This window comes from Rutidosis leptorrhynchoides, chromosome 8, assembly GCF_046630445.1.
Source record: "Rutidosis leptorrhynchoides isolate AG116_Rl617_1_P2 chromosome 8, CSIRO_AGI_Rlap_v1, whole genome shotgun sequence".
Taxonomy (NCBI): domain Eukaryota; kingdom Viridiplantae; phylum Streptophyta; class Magnoliopsida; order Asterales; family Asteraceae; genus Rutidosis; species Rutidosis leptorrhynchoides.
The window spans coordinates 149,474,862-149,496,706 of record NC_092340.1 but is presented as its reverse complement, the minus strand read 5'-3'; the positions used below and the strand labels follow the sequence as shown (position 1 = coordinate 149,496,706).

The following is a 21,845-nucleotide window of genomic DNA, read 5'->3' as shown; positions in this document are numbered from 1 at the left end:
TACTACCTTAAGTTCCTTGAATAAACCTACTATAAAAGAGAAAAATGGATCTAGCTTCAACGGATCCTTGGATGGCTCGAAGTTCTTGAAGCAGAATCATGACACGAAAACAAGTTCAAGTAAGATCATCACTTGAAATAAGATTGTTATAGTTATAGAAATTGAACCAAAGTTTGAATATGATTATTACCTTGTATTAGAATGATAACCTACTGTAAGAAACAAAGATTTCTTGAGGATGGATGATCACCTTACAAGATTGGAAGTTAGCTAGCAAACTTGAAAGTATTCTTGATTTTATGTAACTAAAACTTGTAGAATATATGAAGAACACTTAGAACTTGAAGATAGAACTTGAGAGAGATCAATTAGATGAATAAAATTGAAGAATGAAAGTGTTTGTAGGTGTTTTTGGTCGTTGGTGTATGGATTAGATATAAAGGATATGTAATTTTGTTTTCGTGTAAATAAGTCATGAATGATTACTCATATTTTTGTAATTTTATGAGATATTTCATGCTAGTTGCCAAATGATGGTTCCCACATGTGTTAGGTGACTCACATGGGCTGCTAATAACTGATCATTGGAGTGTATATACCAATAGTACATATATCTAAAAGCTGTGTATTGTACGAGTACGAATACGGGTGCATACGAGTAGAATTGTTGATGAAACTGAACGAGGATGTAATTGTAAGCATTTTTGTTAAGTAGAAGTATTTTGATAAGTGTATTGAAGTCTTTCAAAAGTGTATAAATACATATTAAAACACTACATGTATATACATTTTAACTGAGTCGTTAAGTCATCGTTAGTCGTTACATGTAAGTGTTGTTTTGAAACCTTTAGGTTAACGATCTTGTTAAATGTTGTTAACCCAATGTTTATAATATCAAATGAGATTTTAAATTATTATATTATCATGATATTATCATGTATGAATATCTCTTAATATGATATATATACATTAAATGTCTTTACAACGATAATCGTTACATATATGTCTCGTTTAAAAATCATTAAGTTAGTAGTCTTGTTTTTACATATGTAGTTCATTGTTAATATACTTAATGATATGTTTACTTATCATAGTATCATGTTAACTATATATATATCCATATATATGTCATCAGATAGTTTTACAAGTTTTAACGTTCGTGAATCACCGGTCAACTTGGGTGGTCAATTGTCTATATGAAATATATTTCAATTAATCAAGTCTTAACAAGTTTGATTGCTTAACATGTTGGAAACATTTAATCATGTAAATATCAATCTCAATTAATATATATAAACATGGAAAAGTTTGGGTTACTACAATAGATATCTTCACTGGTTGTTAAAATGACAACTATTCGATTGGTACTTTATAGTTGCATCAGAGGACTTATATCTAGAACAATTACATGTGAAGACGCATTCTTACATGGTCATCTTGACGAGGAGATCTATATGAAGCAACACGAGGGCTTTGAAGGTAAAGGGTAAAGAGAAGTGGGTTTGTAAGTTACGTAAAAGTTTGTATGGAATGACGCAAGTACCTCGGCAATGGTACTTGAAGTTTGATGAGTTTATGAATAAGAGCGGGTTCATGCATTGTGAGATGGATCATAGTTGCTACTTGAAGAAATTCAAGTCCTCTTATATAATCTTATTGTTATATGTTGCTGACATGTTACTTGAAGGATCCGACATGTCCGAAATCAATAAGTTGAAGGGATTGCTTTCCCATGAGTTCGAAATGAAAGATCTTGGTTGTGCTAGGAAAATACTTGGTATGAATATTGTGCGTGATCGTGTGAAAGGTAGTCTACACTTGTCTCAATCCAGAAATATTGAGAAAGTAGTGGAGAACTTTAACATGGATAAAACAAAGGCTCGTTGTATGCCTTTGGGTAGCATGGTAAAGTTATCGAATATCAATCACATAAATCGAAAGAAGAAAAGGAGAAGATGGAATAGGTTCCGTATGCATCGACCGTGGGTAGTGTTATGTATGTTGTGGTTTGTATGTCGTGGTTTGTACAAGATCAGTTATTTCCCATTCGATGGGAGTTGTGAGTCGTTATAATATCTAATCCGAGGAAAGAGCATTGGGAAGCGTTCAAATGGTTGCTTCGGTATTTGAAAGGTACTTCTAGTATAAGATTGTGCTTCTCTAAAAGCAAGGTCGTACTTCGGGGTTATGTGGATGCTAATTTGGATGGATGTGATGATTTGGGTCGAAGCATTATGGGTTATGTGTTCACAGTTGGTAAGGCAGCGGTTAGATGATTATCACGACTACAACAAAGTGTTGTTTTATCTACAATCGAATCCAAATATGTAGTTGCAGCGGAAGCCGCGAAAGAGTTAATGTGGTTGTAGAACTTCTTTGGTGAATTGGGGAAAAATCAAGACTATAGCGTCTTATATTATGACAATCACACTGTGGTTCATCTGGGGAAGAATTCGGTGTTTCATAGTCGTACGAAACACATCAACTTAAGGTATCATTTTATTCGCTAATTCATAGATGATGGTACTTTAGTATTGGCTAAAGTCCTTGGTATGAAGAATCCTGCAGATATGTTTACTAAGGTGGTAAGTTAGAGAAGTTGAGGTTTTGTATTGCCTTAACCGATCTTCTCATTAATTGATGAGAGAAGACAACTGACTAGAGAGTTAAAGGTTGATAGTTCGATTCTAACAAGTAGTGTTGATGTCCTTGTATCTAAAGTCTGCTTATCTATCTGACGAATTTGATAGGAGTATGTGTGTCCCAAATGGAGTTTGGAAGTATAAATGTGACGACCCGTCCTTATCCACCTGGACGAAGTCATCAACATCTGGTCCCATTGCGAGGTAGTGACCTAAATATGCCATGTACGACTCCAAGTAATATCTTTAAAATGAGTAAATGCACAGCGGAAGATTTCTTTCATACCTGAGAATAAACATGCTTAAAAGTGTCAACCAAAAGGTTGGTAAGTTCATAGGTTTATCATAATAATCATTTCAATATATTAATAGACCACAAGATTTTCGTTTATAAATATATGTACACTCGCAAGTGTATAAAACCGTTCTGCTTAAGTTGAGGCCTCAGTAACCAACCTTAACAATAATATAATAAGTCATCTTCGCAAAGATGGATATGTACGCTCGCAAGTGTATAAATAATCCTCGAAGTACTAAACATCCGCCCACTAGTTCTTATGTCTAGTGTAGCCTACAGGATGGGGGTGTTAAGCCCGATAGATCTATCTTTAGGGTTCGCGCTTACATGCCCTTATAACATGTAACTAAATTACCTAGCACATCAATCCGCAGAATATCATTTTTAATCACTTGTCTCTATTTCGTAAAGCATTTATAAAAGCAGCGCATGTATTCTCAGCCCAAAAACATATATTGCAAAAGCAATTAAAAAGGGAGCAAATGAAACTCACCTAATGTATTTTGTAGTAAAAATACATATGACTATATTGAACAATGCAGGGTTGGCCTCGGATTCACGAACCTATATCATATGTATATTTATTAATACACATAATAGAACTTGAACAAATTTATTTATTATATCTTAATTTATATATTATATATTTAATTCGTGTATATATTCAAAATACCTAATTTTGTTATATGTAAATATTTATATAAGAAATGTTAATATGTTTTATATGTAATTATATGGAATATCAATATAGTTTTAGTATATGTAATAATTGTGTTTTTATGTACAAAATATTTATTTGTTAAAAATGATAGTTTTTATATTAATGATTTACTATTGATAATAATAATAACATTTATATTACTTTTTATAATAACAATGATCTTACAAATTTTAGATTGTTAATAATATTCCTAATATCAATAACCTTGATCATAATAATAATAATACTTGTTCTAATACTTATTTTGATATTGATAATAATTAAGATAATAGTAATGATACAAGTAGTAATAATAATAATAATAATAATAATAATAATAATAATAATAATAATAATAATAATAATAATAATAATAATAATAATAATAATAATATTATTATTATTATTATTATTATTATTATTATTATTATTATTATTATTATTATTATTATTAATACTTGAATTAATAACAATAACTAATAATACATAACAATCATAATAACAATCATAATAACAACAATAACAATAACAATAACAATAATAATAAGAATAATAAAACTAATATTAAGTGAACTACCTTTAAAGGCTTAAAAAAAATGGTAAACCGCCCAAGCCGGGACTCGAACCATGACCTCCCGCTCACCCTCCACACGACCAAACCATCTGAGCTGATGCTCTTTTCTGTTTAATATCTATACCCATTTTTATTTAACCCGTCTTATTTCCTGGCTCTTCCCTCTTCTTCCTTACAGAACCCAGATCGACCAGAGATCAAAATGTTTAGACAGATGTTTATTTACATCACGATGACCATAACTTAACCAATATCAGTTGTTCATATGTATTTAAAAAAAATAAAAGATTAAAATCTGCTGCTTACTGCCGTCGTTATATATAAAAAAAATGAAATCGATTTTGTATTTGGAGGCTGTTATAGGCGAAACTTATAACATGAAATATGTTAGAAAATGTTCGTGGAAATATTATAAATCATTAATTTAATTTGAATTGAAATGAATATCACGAATTTGATTGAAGAACAATAAGTTTGACTTTTTAAATAAAAACTTTGACTCAAAAATTCGTGATCGATATAATGAATTGGGGTTTGATGTTTTGCAGAAGGTTTATACAGAGGATTCCTAACAACTCTACATTTCTAGATTTTGAAGATTCTTTTGAATTTGTGTTTTGGTAAAAAAAAAAAATTTAAGAACAAGGTGAAGACTCAGTTTCCTCTCGTTGCTATATTAATTCGAGTTACAATTCAGAATAATAATATATTGATGAAACTGATACTGTAATCGAATGATCAAGTGTGACAAATAGAAAGAGGTCGATTGTGTCACAGGTATAACAGAAAAAAAAAAAGAGAAAGAAGACAGATATATATATGCGTACCAGCTTGTTTCCTTATAATTCTGTATATATTACTTTTATTATTAGAAATTATTAGATATGTTAATATTAATAATTATAATAATAATTATTATTATGATAATAATAATTATAAAAAAAATGATAATAATTAATATTATTAGTGGTAATAAATTGTATTATTTTTATAATAATGATAATGATGATAACTATAATATAAATAATGATTTTTGATTTTTTTTTATGATAATGGTATTAAATAAAAAATAATAATAATAATAATAATACCCAAGTACAATATTATAGAGATAGAGATTTACGTGTGTTTTTGTTCAATGGTAAACTGAATTATAATTTACTCTCACATGGAGACATAAGACCATTCTTATGTTGAGTTTATCTCTTCTCATTCGCACAGTGAACTTTCAATATGTTGTCATACTCGGTCGTCATTCTATTCTCAAAATTAACAGAAATTATCCATAAAAATATTTACGTACAATAATAGTTGAAACGTGTGAAGACAAAATATCAATACTTTTAACTAGTCTCCATCCAAAGTAATACATACCTTGTGATGATTATATATAAAGTTTAAATAAAGTTAGAGTATCATATAGTAATATAAATGTAAAAATTACTCTACAAAAGTTTGTGTCAAACTAGATTAATATCAATACAATGGTAATTGAGTGTTACTATCGTTTTATAGGTAAATTGGAAACCATATAATTATACATTCAATATTCCTTATATATATATATATATATATATATATATATATATATATATATATATATATATATATATATATAATATCATATATTATTTTACTTACATAATATTAACCCATATAATATTTTAATTTATAATAATTAATATATATATATTTATTTATATATTTATTTACACATAATGGTTTGTGAATCGTCGGGCATAGTCGAAGGGTAATTGATTACATGAACACAGTTCAAAGTTTTTGAAACCTCAACATTATAGACTTTGCTTATCGTGTCGAGATTAAATATAAAGACTAAGTTTAAATTTGGTCGGAAATTCCCGGGTCGTCACAATAAATGGTGGTTTAACGTTCTTGGTAAGATTGTTGAATTGTTGGGTTTACGAAGATTGGGTAAGTTTGGATTGTCCTTCAAGTGGGAGATTGTTGGATGGTAAAGAAGAAACAAACAAAGATCAAAGGGTGGAGCTGCACACATCTCACGACCAGGAAAGATTCATCGCGACCGCGATGTAGCAACTTCATGAACTGGAGATTCAAGCTCGCGTCGCGAAAAATTTCTTGATGTTACATTCGCGAACGCCAGGAGTATTTGGTCTGTAAGCTCGCGATCGCAAGACATGCACTGGGCGGCCAGAACTGTACTACAATTAGGACTCCTCGTTTTGATTCGTTTATGCACTATAAATAGATAATATTGTAACCCATAGATGTATGCACGGGTTTTACAATAAAATACTTTCTAGTTGGCCAGTGGAGTATGGTAGTCACATTGATTACTTATAGCGACGTTATATATTGTGTTCGATTTTATTTTTGCGTTCTACTTACGTTTGTTGTTGTGGGTGGGTGATCTTGCTAAGATCATCAGCATTGTTTGGGTCCTAATTAATCCTTACACTAATTTATCCAAACATACCCTAGATATATCAGCATGTCAGAGAATATTTTCTATACGATTTAAAATTAATTTTTTTTAACAAATGTTAGGGAGTCACTGACGGGGCCCACAAAAGTGGAGCCACGCACCGATGATATATCTGTCAAGTGTCGAGAGGAAACCAATGGACCTGCACGGAGAGGGTAAACACGGCCAACTGGAAATCCCCATGAGGTTTGACTTCTTTGAGAAAAAGAACTTAAATAACTTCGTTTTTCTGAAGGGCCGAATGCATTGCAGACATGCCTTTGGATATGGTTTCTGCTGATTGGATTAGTCTTACCATCATCTTTCAAGACATTATGCAACCTCAAGGTACCACTGAGCAAGGCGCACAAGTGATAATTTTTTTTGTCCGCGACAAGAACTCGAACTCATAACCTCAAGGCTAATTAAATTTCCTTGATACAGCTATGCCTGAAGCACCTTGGTTAAAATTAATTTTGTTAGTTCTCATGTGATCATGTATAATATTATCAAGCATGCTTCTCTTAAAAGTTGTTTTAAATCTTGTTTCAATGACACTACAATCAATAATCCAGATTCATGCTTCTTCATATATCAAAATTGGCAATTTCATCTTCTTATTCATCTTCACTACTCTATTAAGTAAGATGATTAGTAAGTTGAAATAATAGGATGATAAGTTTATAACTATTTTTAGTTGTGTTTCAGAACTAACATCACAATTTTTATTAAAATCAGTTATTCCCGGATTTGGATAAAACCAAAATAGAACATATTCAAACTGGATAAAACCTTGAGTGCCAGCAACATGATGTTTGAATAATGTGACGAGTGAAACAACAATATTAGTGCCAGCAACGTAACATTGTGTTCTACAAGATTACAGGTTAGCACTATAACAAGATCGATCATAAACTTTGTGTATCCCTGTAAAGGGGATATACCCCAACATATCAAACATGCCAATCTGTTTAAGTCCAAGAGTAGAAAAGCATTATTCTACCTGTAAATTAACGCAACCATTCAGACCACATTATCAACAACTGAAGTTGTTAACTTCAATACAATACAAAGCGGGTTAAAAAAGAAACGATTGCTTTAGAAAAAAATAATAAACAAATAGTGCCTTTTGCTACTTGAAACACATCTATATCTTTGCCATCTTATCATGGGTTAAAAGTGTTGAGATTATCACTACAACTCTGGGTCAACTTCACCATCATCTTCAAGCTTATCAGATGAGTCTGTGTTGCTTATATCTGGGAAGAATTCATCATCAGGATACAGCTTCTTAAAAAGCTGTCATACGCATCGAGTACATAATGTCAGTGAGGACATAATTATCAGAGACAATATTTCAATATATAAACGTTAGAGTTGCATTTAGCATAACATGTCAAAGAAAAGTTATTTCCAATGCAACAATCGTGTTTTATTATAAAAAACAATACTATGATTCAGATTTCAAGATCATCACTAACCAATCTGTTTGAAGCTACCCTAAGATGTGGTCATAATAAGGTTAAGTATTCCGGAAAAAAGAAAATACCTTTGAAGTTGCATCCAGAAGATCATTGTAGTTCAAATTCCCATCTGGGGTAGGGGTAGTAACAACAGGTCCCATCGAACCCTGAAATCAAACGGGGCAACCATCAAAAGATCAACCAACAGACTTAAGTAGTACTAAGCACTACTTAAGTGTAGGGTTTATATTATGAAATAAGCATAAGGTAACTATACAACTTCTTTTTCATTATTCAAGAATGAAAGAAGGAAGTGTATTACTGCTATTCTTATATTGCCACTACTTGCGAGATTTAAAAAAAAAAAAAAAAAAAAAAGAGGTACCTCAATCACATTCTGTGTATACAAGGCACTCCAAAGCAAAGTAGGTTTTTCATCTGGACTATCAGTTGGATCGGTTGAAATGCTATCAGTTGGATCGGACGCGTTTACCATGAAAAGACTGTTGATTACTGCACGCAGAGATTTTTTTCCTTCAAGGGCATCATCACATACGACTGAAATGTATAAAACGAACCTGGAAACGAAGGTACGTTAGCAGAGGCAACTAAGCATATTATATATTCTATCCATAAAACCATCAGTCATAAATGGGCAAGTTGGGTAACAAGCCTTAAAATGAGTCAATTTTGTATGAACTGAAGTGGGTCGGGAAAACACTGTTGTCTTAACTTTAATAAAAAAAACTATGATTATGAACATTATAATATGCCAAAAGTTGATCCAAAATCTTTTAAAGAAGTGACTCAGTAACTTGATGTACTAAGAATGGACTTGGGGTGACTTCAAAGCTGATTGACCCATTTAGCATATTTGATAGCTTTCCTTTGAAGCTCCTTCTAACCCATCTAGAGGTAAAATATAACCCTAATTGGACGATTAAAAGTAAACGGGTCAAATGTCCCAAATTAACCAGATTAGATTATCAGTCTTCCAAAATACAGTACATTATAGCAATAAGATCTGGTGACATTTCACAAGAAAATGTACGGAAATACAAAACTTACATGCCAGAAGGAGAAACAGCTAAATTACTCCCAAGCTGAAGAACTCGAATTGAGGTAGTCTGATCATGGTACAGAGCTAACGGAAACCATAGTTAAGTAGCATCTTCAAATTTAACAAGTAACGGAACTAAGTTTAAACAATGATCTTACATTTGGGAGGAAATATGACCAAACAATTAGATATATCGGGCTTCAACGAACTGTTTGTGATGCATATTCCCCGCGCCACCTTGTGACTAACATCTCTGACATTAACGAGATTAGAAACGTCTTGAAGAGATTCTAATGGAGGATTAACGAGTGAAGATGTTATGGTAAATGATGGATCCACTACAACCTTAAGACTCGTTAGTTCCTGCCCAGAAACCAATTTCACGCCTTCAATGTTCCCACTTTCCTACAAATTTCATCAACTGGTATGTTGTAGAGAAGTTAAAGTGTAAATCAGCAACCACTTTTTGCAAGATAATAGAAGGGAAAAAAAAAAAAAAACCTTGTTCAGAAGTAAAGATAACACTGGCATCCTCAAAACCTGTAAAATAAACAATCAATTAGTTTTATCAGCATAAAAGTTAGTTTTATATGATGCGTTAGTCAACCAGCTTACATGACTTCAAAGTGAATAAAGTTACATAAATAAAATGATACTTAGTTATCAGACGTCTAATGATTATTCAATGAATTTAAAACAGAGTATTATAATTACTCATACACAAGTGTATCAATCAAGGCTTTTATAAAATGTATTTATGTTGATTAACAAGGCAAGTTCAATAATAAATTATAGACATAATTACAAAACTTACATAAAGACACCCTTTGACGGCAGCACGGCGGCAAAAAGCTTGTGGCAGTTCTCCTTGGCCATAAATGGGGTAAATTAAAGCACCAAGTGCATTAGGAAACCTACATACACATATCATACATCACATGTTCATGCAAATTACCATACAATCACCATAGAAATGCATTAGAACTAACTCAACTAGGGTCATGCATACAAATCCACAACAGGACGGGTATAGATAGAACACATTCACAATACATTCTGTTTTCTATTTTTGTTTCCTCTAATAAATCATACCTCACTAGTCACCATTATACCCGTTGATCACAATAATAATAATGCAGGTCATGAGATCCTTATTCAAGAATGATAAGCATTAGATGAGACAAGTGAGGTAACTAGGTTAGGTTAGAATGAAATTACTAAATAAGCAGAGTAAAAAGTAAAAATTACCTTCCAACTGATGAGTGGTAAAGTGCTAAACGTTGTATCCCCTCTCTTGTCTTGAGAATATCTTTACAGGATTCTCCAACATCTTGATCATAATCAACCATGGCTATGGCATACAAAATGATCCTACAACATATATAATGAATAAAGTGATATAATTATAGCACACACTTTTTAATATACAAATCTAAGACATTGACAAAAGTAAATTACTACTTTCTTGTCAACAATGTCTATAATGTAGAATGAAACTAGCAATCACTAGTCACATTCATAATCTCCATAATATATCCATAAGGTACAGTTTGCATATCGATATTCATTGGTTCCCACACTCACTATTCTTAAGATCACAAATTTGTTGCTTGTCATTCCTAAATGTCTTATGCAATCAAAAACTTAATCCCAAAACTATATCTGAAGTTAATAATCCAAAATTCAATATTTCACAATTAAACCATGTTAAGCGATGTGGTATCTACGTACTAACGACTCTACTCCTACTTCCTAACCATCAACAAACTAAAACAGCACATATATAATAACGAAATGCCAATAAAATCTTCAAGTAGGGGCCACGAAACATTACGATTTAATTTTTGCAGGCAACTTCATCTTATCCAAGAAGACGACAAACGGACTATCCAAATCGTCATCCGAAATAATCTTCCCATCATCAACAACACCATCAATAGACTTAACAGCTTCAAGATGTCCCTGTACCAGCTTATAAAAGCTATTCAACTTATTTTTTTCAACAAACTTCAACGTTTTATCTTTAAAAACCGCGCTCTTCGAATCCGGCACATTCATTAAATTACCATTTTCATCGCTTACATAACTAGCATCAATATTCTTAAACTCAACATACTGATTAGCAGTTGACTTCAGTAGTAAGTCAACAGTAAGATCAGCACAAAACAAAACCCTAGGTCCTGATAAATCCAAATTAAATTTTCTAGAATGTTGGTTGATAGATTCATCGAAACATGTGATTTCGATATCGGAGTAGATTGAGCGGGTGGAGAGTTGGACAGCAGTGGTGGTATCTGTCGTGGCGGTATTGGATTGGAGGTTAGGGTTAGGGTTTGGAGAATGAAGGAAGGAAGTGAGGTCATGGAGAGTGAGGGAAGAGTAGTGAGAACCGTAGAAGGGGTTAGGGTCGAGATGGAGGACGGTTTTTCCGGTGGTGGAAGCTGCGGCGGCGATGATGGATTCCGGCAAGCTGGTGCCGATGACGATGAGGTCGAAGTGTGTTGGTTCGATCGGAGGGTAGGAATCTTGTTCCGCCATTAACAATTGTTTCGTGAATCAGTTTTTGTTATTTTTCATTTGGTCAAAATCTAGTCGCAGTCTTTTTTAGTGGACGTTTGGCTTGCTACCGGTTAAGAGATGAATAACTTTGAGAAAGAATTATTAGATTAGATTATTACGGAGGAGTACTAAATTATTTGGGTCAGATCATATGGTTTCGTGACGGTCAGTCAGGTGTTACTTCGGTATCTTGCTGATAATTGGATGATGATTGAACTGTGTGTAAACTGACATCGCTGAAAAAACAGGGGAATTGAAAAGATGGTCGTCTTGGAAAGAGAAAATATTTATGTTTTTATTATTTAATTATTTTTAAAATTAATTAAATTATTTTAAAAAACAATATTAACACAAAATAAATAAAATAAACTTCATTAGTAATAAAAAAAGTTACATAATTAAAAATTAAATTACAAAATAAAAATACAATGCATAATAAAGATGTTCGACTAAACCGAATAGCCCAAAGATGTTCGACTAATGTCACTCTTTCCCCTCATCCTCCTCCTCCTCCTCCTCCTGAGCTCGAATAGCCTAAACATGTTCGACTAAGTCGTCTCGTAAACGTTCATGCACCTCTCGGTCGTGTAATTCCTTCGCCATGACTTTATACTCTTCACATCTCTCGTACCAAGTAGTTTGCATGTTCTGAACCGGTTCATACCACCCAATTATTCTCATAAATGTTGAACCCATTATCTTCAACTATCATGTTATGCATTATGATACACGCATACATAATTCTTTGAATAGCCTTCAGCAAAATAGTCTCTTATGAGGCAATCATGTTCTTCATAGTGATCACGTCTGATATAGCGTCGCGTTAAACGAACATTGGAACTATCCCCCTCATCACTTTAATCGGCCTCTAACATTTCGAATGCAAGCATCGTATACTCATCGTCGGAAGATAAATAAGTCATTGTATTTTATAAACTATTTTTTTGATTGTATAAGAAATGAGAGAAGTGAGGTTTGTGTGAGTGTATAGATTGTGATTTGTGTGTGTATATATATAGGTAATATAAAAGGGAAAAAAAAAGCAACGGTCGAATTTTTCAAACAAGACCCAACCAAAACAGCGTCGAGACCCAGACTTCGACCACACCGACGCCGAAACGGTGTGGTCCGACCTTCGGCGGGTTAACCGACGCCGAACTGACCTCTTCCACACCTCAAGCTCTTACGAATCACGTATTTACAAGGCTATTTTAATAAAATATAACAATAACAATAACAATTTGCTAGAAAATTCAGAAATTTGTGGAAATCTCCTCGTAATATTTTTAGAGGCGATGTCGATATCGAATACTCACATTTGTCACTCACACACGCGTTAGAAGGAAACTTTCCATACGCCATCGACGCATTGAGTACCCGGTGTGCTTTGGATTAAACCGAGAGACTTAAGACATGCGCGGTGACGATCGCTCCAAATCCATATGGACGAACACGTCATTCATCGATTTCATTGCGAGGTATTTGACCTCTATATGATACGTTTTGTAAACATTGCATTCTTTTGAAAAAGCACACCATAAATGAATATTTAAATCAAAGGTTTTCGACAGCTAATGATTTCTACATATAGACAATCACCGTAAATAATAGTTTACAATAGTACTTCCGTTGACAATGCAGTCAAAATAAGATACATGGTGATGATTTGGTGAATGCAACGTTTCCTTGAAAAATATGCCATGTAAGACTCCATGCACATAGCTTGTCTAACATATAAGCAAACAGCGGAAGACTTCTAGAGAACCTGAGAATAAACATGCTAACAAGTGTCAACACAAAGGTTGGTGAGTTCATAGTTTAATGTTTTGCATAATCTGTACATAAAGGTGGATCACAAGATTTCAGTTGTTTCATCCAGAAACGTTTATCAAAATATTCTACAAGATTGAGCACCCTGGTAACTAAACTTTAACGTTATAATAAGTACCCCTGTTTTAACATACATGCAACCAACATGTACAATACACGCAATCCAACGTGTACTAAACTCAAATAGTATACGTCTGTTTTATAGTTCAGGCTAGGGTTTCTATACCTGGAACAGACGGGGATGTCAAGCCCTATGGATCCATATATAACTACTCGCGCCCACCAGTTCTTATAACCGGCAGTTACTAGTTACCAAAGCTAAGGGGTTTTCGGTTCAAACTCGGTGTAGAATTTAGTATGTACTTGTATCCATTGCGTTTAAAATAAATTGCATGTATTCTCAGCCCAAAAATATATATTGCAAAAGCAATTAAAAAGGGAGCAAATGAAACTCACGCATATAAATATTGTAAAACAGTTAATAAAGCATTTGCATGTATTCTTAGCTCAAAAACGTAAAGAGTAAAAGGGGGCAAATGAAACTCACCTTAGCAGCACATAGAGTCGTTCACGAAAAGGTGACCGAAACTCGGAATATCAAACAATCGTAGATCTCAATCTAGAGAACATATGTTGGTCAATAATTGTCTATCAAGCTAGGTCAAGTCATAGTGTATCATAATCCTAATGCTCGAGATCGACATACAAAAGTTATCCAAAGTCGTTTCAAAAAGTCAATTTTGACAATAGCTTAACAAAACGAGACGTACCTTATATAAGGATTCATTTACTCGGTTGGTAATATTCAAAAATCCAATTTATCAATCTCGTAAACAAGTTGTTTAAATCTTAATTGCAGATTTAAAAGCAATTCAATTAACGTTAATTATAATTCAGTTGATCATATCTTTTAATCCGTTCATCGAAATTATTCGATATCTAAATGAAAAGTTATTGATTTTTCGTCAGCTTTCCAAAAACATGTATATCATATACGTTTTACCAGTAATATATGTATTTAATTCGTGATTCATTATAACTGTTTAACGACGAAATTTAGCATACAAGCATATATAAATATATATATACTCGAGCACTAGACATGGATACATAATTAATATATAAAAGATAAAATATGAGTGCTTACGTATAAATATTGAGATTCAATATTGTAGGAAAGTACGTAGACGTAACGGAGATGATAAACACTAGATTTGATTCACAAATATACCCCCGAACATTACTCATAACCTCCTTAGCAATAACCCATAATTTCCTTAGCTCTATCCCGCTCGAAAACATATTTTGAAAGTGACACGCTCATGACCTCGTCGTAGTATTTTATGTATAATACTAATTAATAATAATACTACTAATAATATTAAGATTAATAATAATAATAATAATAATAATAATAATAATAATAATAATAATAATAATAATAATAATAATAATAATAAATATAAATATAATATATATTGAGAGATAGATGCGAGATAGATGGATACAGAAAAACAGAAACGTTCGATATTTATAGGACCAGACCTGTCCCACCTGCCCATGCGATCGCATGGGCTTATGGGCATTTTGCCATGCGATCGCATGGCATCATTTTCCAGCTCACATCTTGTTTGTTGTTTTGCTTGTCGACGTATTTAATTATTAATATAATATATCTAATTTAAATTAATTAATTATATATTATATTATATTCTCGTGTATAGGTGTCATGTAATTTTCGTTCCGATAAGTCGTACGTCATCATTCGACTTATGTCCCGGTTCCGGTTTTTCGAACGTTCTTTCGTACATTTAGAAAACTTGCATTTTACGTTTCGTGTCACGTACCTTTGTCAAAATATAGCCTTAAGTTATCCATAAACTATACCACTCAAAGTATATCTTAAACTTTCGAGTGTTTTGGTCATTTACTTCTATAAATCATCGTCTCGCTATTTGTTGATATATATATATATAATATACATTTTCATTTTGAAATAGTGTTTTACTGTAGCAAAGGTGCTGTAGCAAAGTTTTTTAATTACTGTAGCAAATAGTGATTTTCGAAAACACTGTAGCTTTTCGGGTACTGTAGCAATTCGAAAATATTGTAGCAAATTAGTGTTTTACTGGTTCATCTTAAACGTTTTAGTTAACTTATTTAAATATTAATCGAATCAATAATCAAATGTTAATATCATTTACTAAATAACTTGAAATCATATATATATATATATATATATATATATATATATATATATATATATATATATATATATATATTGTTCGTGAATCTTCGAGAACAGTCAAAGAATAATTGATTCCATGAATATAGTTCCAAAACTTTGAGACTCAACATTACAGACTTTGCTTATCGTGTCGAAAACATTAAATCATTTAAAGATAAAGTTTAAATTTGGTCAGAAATTTCCGGGTCATCACAGTACCTACCCGTTAAAGAAATTTCGTCCCGAAATTTAAGTGAGGTCGTCATGGCTAACAATAAAAATGTTTTCATGATGAATATGAGTTGATAAATAGAATTTTATCACCGTTGAATAATATGGATAAAACAATCCGATTTCTCGAAACGTATGAGAGAAGTTATCGTAAAAGAGTGAAATGAAAGAATAGAGATTCGTCTTAACTTTTGACGTAGTAATGATTGATTTCCGGATTTTAAGGAATAGAAAATCTTCATAATCTAAATAAGATTTGATTCTTCGAAATTTAAGGAAATTAGGATTTCCTTTGATTAAATGCGTAATCTGCCTCGATTGCTATGTCTGATATTTTGCTATAAATTGACCTCTTCCGTTTCATTTATTTTCACCACTCCTATAATCTTCTTCCTTATTTTATACTTACAAAAGATTTGTGAAAATGCTTCATCCAGTTCTGATTCTTGATATTTTCTTGGCTATCATAGCATTCATTCTTCTTTTTCATCTACCACCAGAAGAGGTTATTTTCTTCTATTATTACCTTGGGGTTATATTGTTTTTCATTCTCCCGTGTCTTTATATTGCTATACACATTGATATACACGGTTTGTAATTTCGGGGTTGTTTTCGGGCTTTATATTTTCCATTATATTTCGGAGCTTCATGCTTTCGTTTTCTCTTCCCGACTTTAAGTCAAGCGAATAATGGTTCAGAATTCGTAGGTATTAATTTCAGAATGAACATAATTAATGTTCTAAGAAAGAAACGGTAATGGCACAATCTGACTTGTCAAATTACCAGAATACCTCGAAAAAGACCGAATCATCAAGAAAAATATTTTCTTGATATGTTTAGAGGTTAAATAGAATGAAAGAGTTATGTAACATGGTTCATGTTGAGGGTATGATCTGTGAACCTTTATCACGTTCCATAAGAAACTCAGCATGACTTACTGTAATATAATCACGTTGATCAAGTGTCATTATATTATACTAACTCATACTTCAGTTCCCAACATTACTTTAAAACATCCATTTTTTTGAATTTTTCAGATTTTAGAAACTAAAATAGTTTCTCTTATGATGTAACACAGGTAGTGCGAAGAGATGAATGATTTCCGATAAGAATAGGTATGAAGATATCTCCAGAAATATTGAGGATATTTATAATGAAAGATACGATGATATCTTAGAATTTCTAATATCAGAGGATGATGCGGAAAATCTGTCTGTGAAGGTTTAGAATAAGAAGTAAGGTTCTTACTAATGGTTTCAGCAGTCACTGAATCATTTGGATTCTTTGAAGGCAGGTTCAGTCTTTGTGATTTATCCACAGCCTCTTTCATACTTTACTCAATTCGTTTTTCAGTTCCAAACCTTCTCTTTTTCTCGGCTTTACCACCATACTATTCTTTATCATCAAACTTTTGACTGTTAAGGTCATTTACAGTTTTTGCTGCTTCATCAGCATTTTTCCAATTTCAGAGAACTAGTTCATAGTTTGGGATGTTTTTCAGAAAATTCACATTCGAAGTATGTAAGTCTAGAAGTTGGATGTTATCTATATATAACTGTTGTCGTAGAAAATGCTGCGAGATTCAAAATACTGATTTCTAATTCCCGATGGTTGGTATGGAAATTATTGTTACAAGATGTGGATGAGTACATGATAGGGTTTCAATGAGTATAAGGATTTTTTGAAAGGTCAAGGATTAATAAAGTTGTTGGTAAATTTACTGCTAATGTGGTGGAACATGAAAGGTTCTCCAGTAACAAAAATGTATATACCAAAGTTACAAGTCTGAAAGGTCGTCGTTGACTGGTTGAACGGTTGATAATACTGGATACTGAATTGCAATATTATTTTCAGTAATAACAATGCTAAAGGATCTTTCACATTTTTGAAGTCAAAGTATAGCTTTGAAAGATGTAGAGATCTAAAAATGATGTCACCCGTTAAATCTTAACTTGGATTCTGATCCGTCAATATCATAATATGTAATTGAATTTGTATGGAAACGATTGTATATCGCTGTGAACATAGTTAATAATTTTTATTTTTTTTGAATCAAAGTTGAAGAATGTACAGTATAACATATTAATTGTGAACTTATATATTTTCCGGGAATTACCTACCCGTTAAAGATTTCACAAGTAATATTTTGTACAAAAGAATTTTTATTACCGTCTTTATGAAAATATATGTATGTATATTTTCTTCAGATGTAACACAGATTTAATGAGTTAATATCATATTAAGCTCATTTAATTTTTTAGGCTGGATTAGAAATGATTAATCTCTAAAACATTAAAGATTACATAATCTTTGCGGAGTTTTTCACTAATGAAATCAATACTTCATTATTTATTCTTATTGATATTCCTCGGTGAAGGATGTTGGTGCTCGTGGAATTTTTGTGAACCTTACAAGGTACAGATGATGTTTTCTGAAAAGTTTCGAGTATATCGAAATTGAAAATGTAAAATCAATTATGTAATTGATTAATACACTTGGTTTATTATGAAATAGAATTCATTGGGTTGAAACAGAGATTGTAGTTAACAATGGTTAAGTTGTTAAGGAAGGATGTACATCATTGCATATTAGTAATATGAACTAACCGAGTAGTACCTACCAGTTAAGACTCACATGTAATAGCTTAGTACGAAAAGATTTATTTTGATTTCAAAATTCATATATATTAAATATACATAAAAATTTTCCAGGGGAAATGAGTTAATACTTCATCGGTTATTGTTGCTGGTATTTCTTGGTAACTACGGTGCGTATGACGTTGATGCTCGTGGAACAGATTGTGAAGTTGAGGTTTGCGATGCGAATATTGTTGGTGGTGGTAATGGTACTATTGGTGTTGTTGTCGGTGGTACTGTTGATGCCGGTGATGATGCTGGTGCTTGTAACCTTTGCACCATATTCTCCAAAGCCACTACCCGAGCGCGAAGCTCGTTGACTTCTTCTACTACACCGGGATGATTGGCGGTTCGGACGAGCGGATGAATAAGATCCAGAATTTGAGATAGTATATTATCGTGACGAGATACTCTGGAAATGAGAGAAAAAATGGTGTCTCGAACAGGTTCGCCGGTAAGTGCTTCAGGTTCTTCGCCAAGAGGGCAATGTGATGGATGGAAGGGATCGCCTTCTTCTTGTCTCCAATAATTAAGTAGGCTACGAACCCATCCCCAATTCGTCCAGAATAGATGATGGCTAATTGGTTGATCCATTCCGGTTACACTGTCTTCGGAATTCAGGTGAATATCCATATCGGAATAGCTGTCAGAGTTTAAGGAATTTGAACTAGATACGGGATCCATCTTGTATAATTAGAGAGATGATTTTTGATATAAAATAGATTATAGAATTTAGATTGGTACTCTTCAATACATAATTTACATATGTATATATAATACCAAAATTCCATAAATCACAGAGGAATTTTCGGAAGATGTCAGGAAAAGTTTACAGTAACAGATACGCTAAGATATGAATTTTGTCTATACACTATTCATGCAATCAATGCAGTAAAACGTTTCTAGACTTAAGAATGATAAGCATGTAATTTCTGACAAGAAATGATAAGCAAAACTTTTGACATGCAGACACAGTCGAAGTCCAGACTTACGAATGTATCCTAACAACTATCAGTTAGACACACTAATGCAAGACCTGGTTCACTAAGACCAACGCTCTGATACCAACTGTGACGATCGCTCCAAATCCATATGGATGAACATGTCATTCATCGATTTCATTGCGAGGTATTTGACCTCTATATGATACGTTTTGTAAACATTGCATTCTTTTGAAAAGGCACACCATAAATGAATATTTAAATCAAAGGTTTTCGACAGCTGATGATTTTTACATATAGACAATCACCGTAAATAATAGTTTACAATAGTACTTCCATTGACAATGCAGTCAAAATAAGATACATGGTGATGATTTGGTGAATGCAACGTTTCCTTGAAAAATATGCCATGAAGACTCCATGCACATAGCTTGTCTAACATATAAGCAAACACCGGAAGACTTCTAGGGAACCTGAGAATAAACATGCTAACAAGTGTCAACACAAAGGTTGGTGAGTTCATAGTTTTAATGTTTTGCATAATCTGTACAAAAAGGTGGATCACAAGATTTCAGTTGTTTCATCTCGAAACGTTTATCAAAATATTCTACAAGATTGAGCACCCTGGTAACTAAACTTTAACGTTATAATAAGTACCCATGTTTTAACATACATGCAACCAACATGTACAATACACGCAATCCAACGTGTACTAAACTCAAATAGTATATGTCTGTTTTATAGTTCAGGCTAGGGTTTCTATACCTGAAACAGATGGGGATGTCAAGCCCTATGGATCCATATATAACTACTCGCGCCCACCAGTTCTTATAACCGGCAGTTACTAGTTACCAAAGTTAAGGGATTTTCGGTTCAAACTCGGTGTAGAATTTAGTATGTACTTGTATCCATTGCGTTTAAAATAAATTGCATGTATTCTCAGCCCAAAAATATATATTGCAAAAGCAATTAAAAAGGGAGCAAATGAAACTCACGCATATAAATATTGTAAAACAGTTAATAAAGCATTTGCATGTATTCTCAACCCAAAAATGTAAAGAGTAAAAGGGGGCAAATGAAACTCACATTCGCAGCACATAGAGTCGTTCACCAAAACGTGACCGAAACTCGGAATATCAAATAATCGTAGATCTCAACCTAGAGAACATATGTTGGTCAATAATTGTCTATCAAGCTAGGTCAAGTCATAGTGTATCATAATCCTAATGCTCGAGATCGACATACAAAAGTTATCCAAAGTCGTTTCAAAAAGTCAATTTTGACAATAGCTTAACAAAACGAGACGTACCTTATATAAGGATTCATTTACTCGGTTGGTAATATTCAAAAATCCAATTTATCAATCTCGTAAACAAGTTGTTTAAATCTTAATTGCATATTCAAAAACAATTTCAATTAACGTTAATCATAATTCAGTTGATCATATCTTTTAATCCGTTTATCGAAATTATTCGATATCTAAATGAAAAGTTATTGATTTTTCGTCAGCTTTCTAAAAACATGTTGATAGTTATGCGAGGTGTATATAAAATAGCTATTAATTTAAGCATAAAAATACTATTAAATATGATACAATTTTACACAAGATATTTATTTATTTAGAGAATGGATATACTTAAACCTTGCTACAACACTTATAGGCAGTGTACCTAATCGTACGGTAGTGTAGTTTTTAGTAAGTCTGGTTCGTTCCACAGGGAAATCTTTAAACAAAGCTTAACGCTATATTAGTTTACTTTTATAAAAATACAAATATATATATAAGTAATATTATTATTATAAAGGGGGGTTTTTACCGTTTAATGACCGGTTTGTCGATTTTAAAACTTTAGTTACAGTTAAAACCAAATGTAAAATAATAAATAAATACAAGACTTAATTTAAAGTGTAAAGTAAATAACGATAATGAAATTGTGAATAATAAAAGTGCGATAAAATAAACTTGTGATAATTAAAAAGTACGATAATTAAAAGTGCAATTAAATATAATAACAATAAAAATGCGATAATTAGAAGTGCAATTAAATATAAAATAAAGGAAATTAAATATGAAATAAAAGAATTATGCTTATTTAAACTTCCGTAATCATGATGTTTGACGTGTTGATTTTAGTTTTATGCCCATGGGTTAATTGTCCTTTGTCCTGGATTATTTAATATGTCCGTCTGGTTTTTGTCCATAACAGTCCATCAGTCATAAATATAAAGTGCGAG

General features: G+C 32.3%; 1 protein-coding gene across 1 annotated transcript; it reads right to left on the bottom strand.

Annotated features, from left to right (window-relative positions):
• Positions 1-7,696: 7,696 nt before the first annotated feature.
• On the bottom strand, positions 7,697-11,821 carry LOC139862023 (rab escort protein 1). The gene is made up of 9 exons (XM_071850566.1): positions 11,021-11,821; positions 10,435-10,557; positions 10,001-10,100; positions 9,688-9,726; positions 9,345-9,591; positions 9,195-9,270; positions 8,512-8,704; positions 8,213-8,293; positions 7,697-7,962 (listed from the first exon to the last, which is right to left on the bottom strand). The coding sequence occupies exons 1-9, from the start codon at positions 11,722-11,724 to the stop codon at positions 7,858-7,860; spliced, it is 1,668 nt and encodes a 555-aa protein (XP_071706667.1). The 5' UTR covers positions 11,725-11,821; the 3' UTR covers positions 7,697-7,857.
• Positions 11,822-21,845: the final 10,024 nt, after the last annotated feature.

Excerpts from the sequence above, each read along its gene's own strand:
- LOC139862023 (XM_071850566.1), bottom strand. The coding sequence starts at position 11,724 with ATGGCGGAACAAGATTCCTACCCTCCGATCGAACCAACACACTTCGAC. Across the intron at positions 9,271-9,344 it reads GGTCATATTTCCTCCCAAAT|CTCTGTACCATGATCAGACT; the intron begins GTAAGATCATTG and ends GGTTTCCGTTAG. Across the intron at positions 8,705-9,194 it reads GCTGTTTCTCCTTCTGGCAT|GTTCGTTTTATACATTTCAG; the intron begins GTAAGTTTTGTA and ends CTTCGTTTCCAG.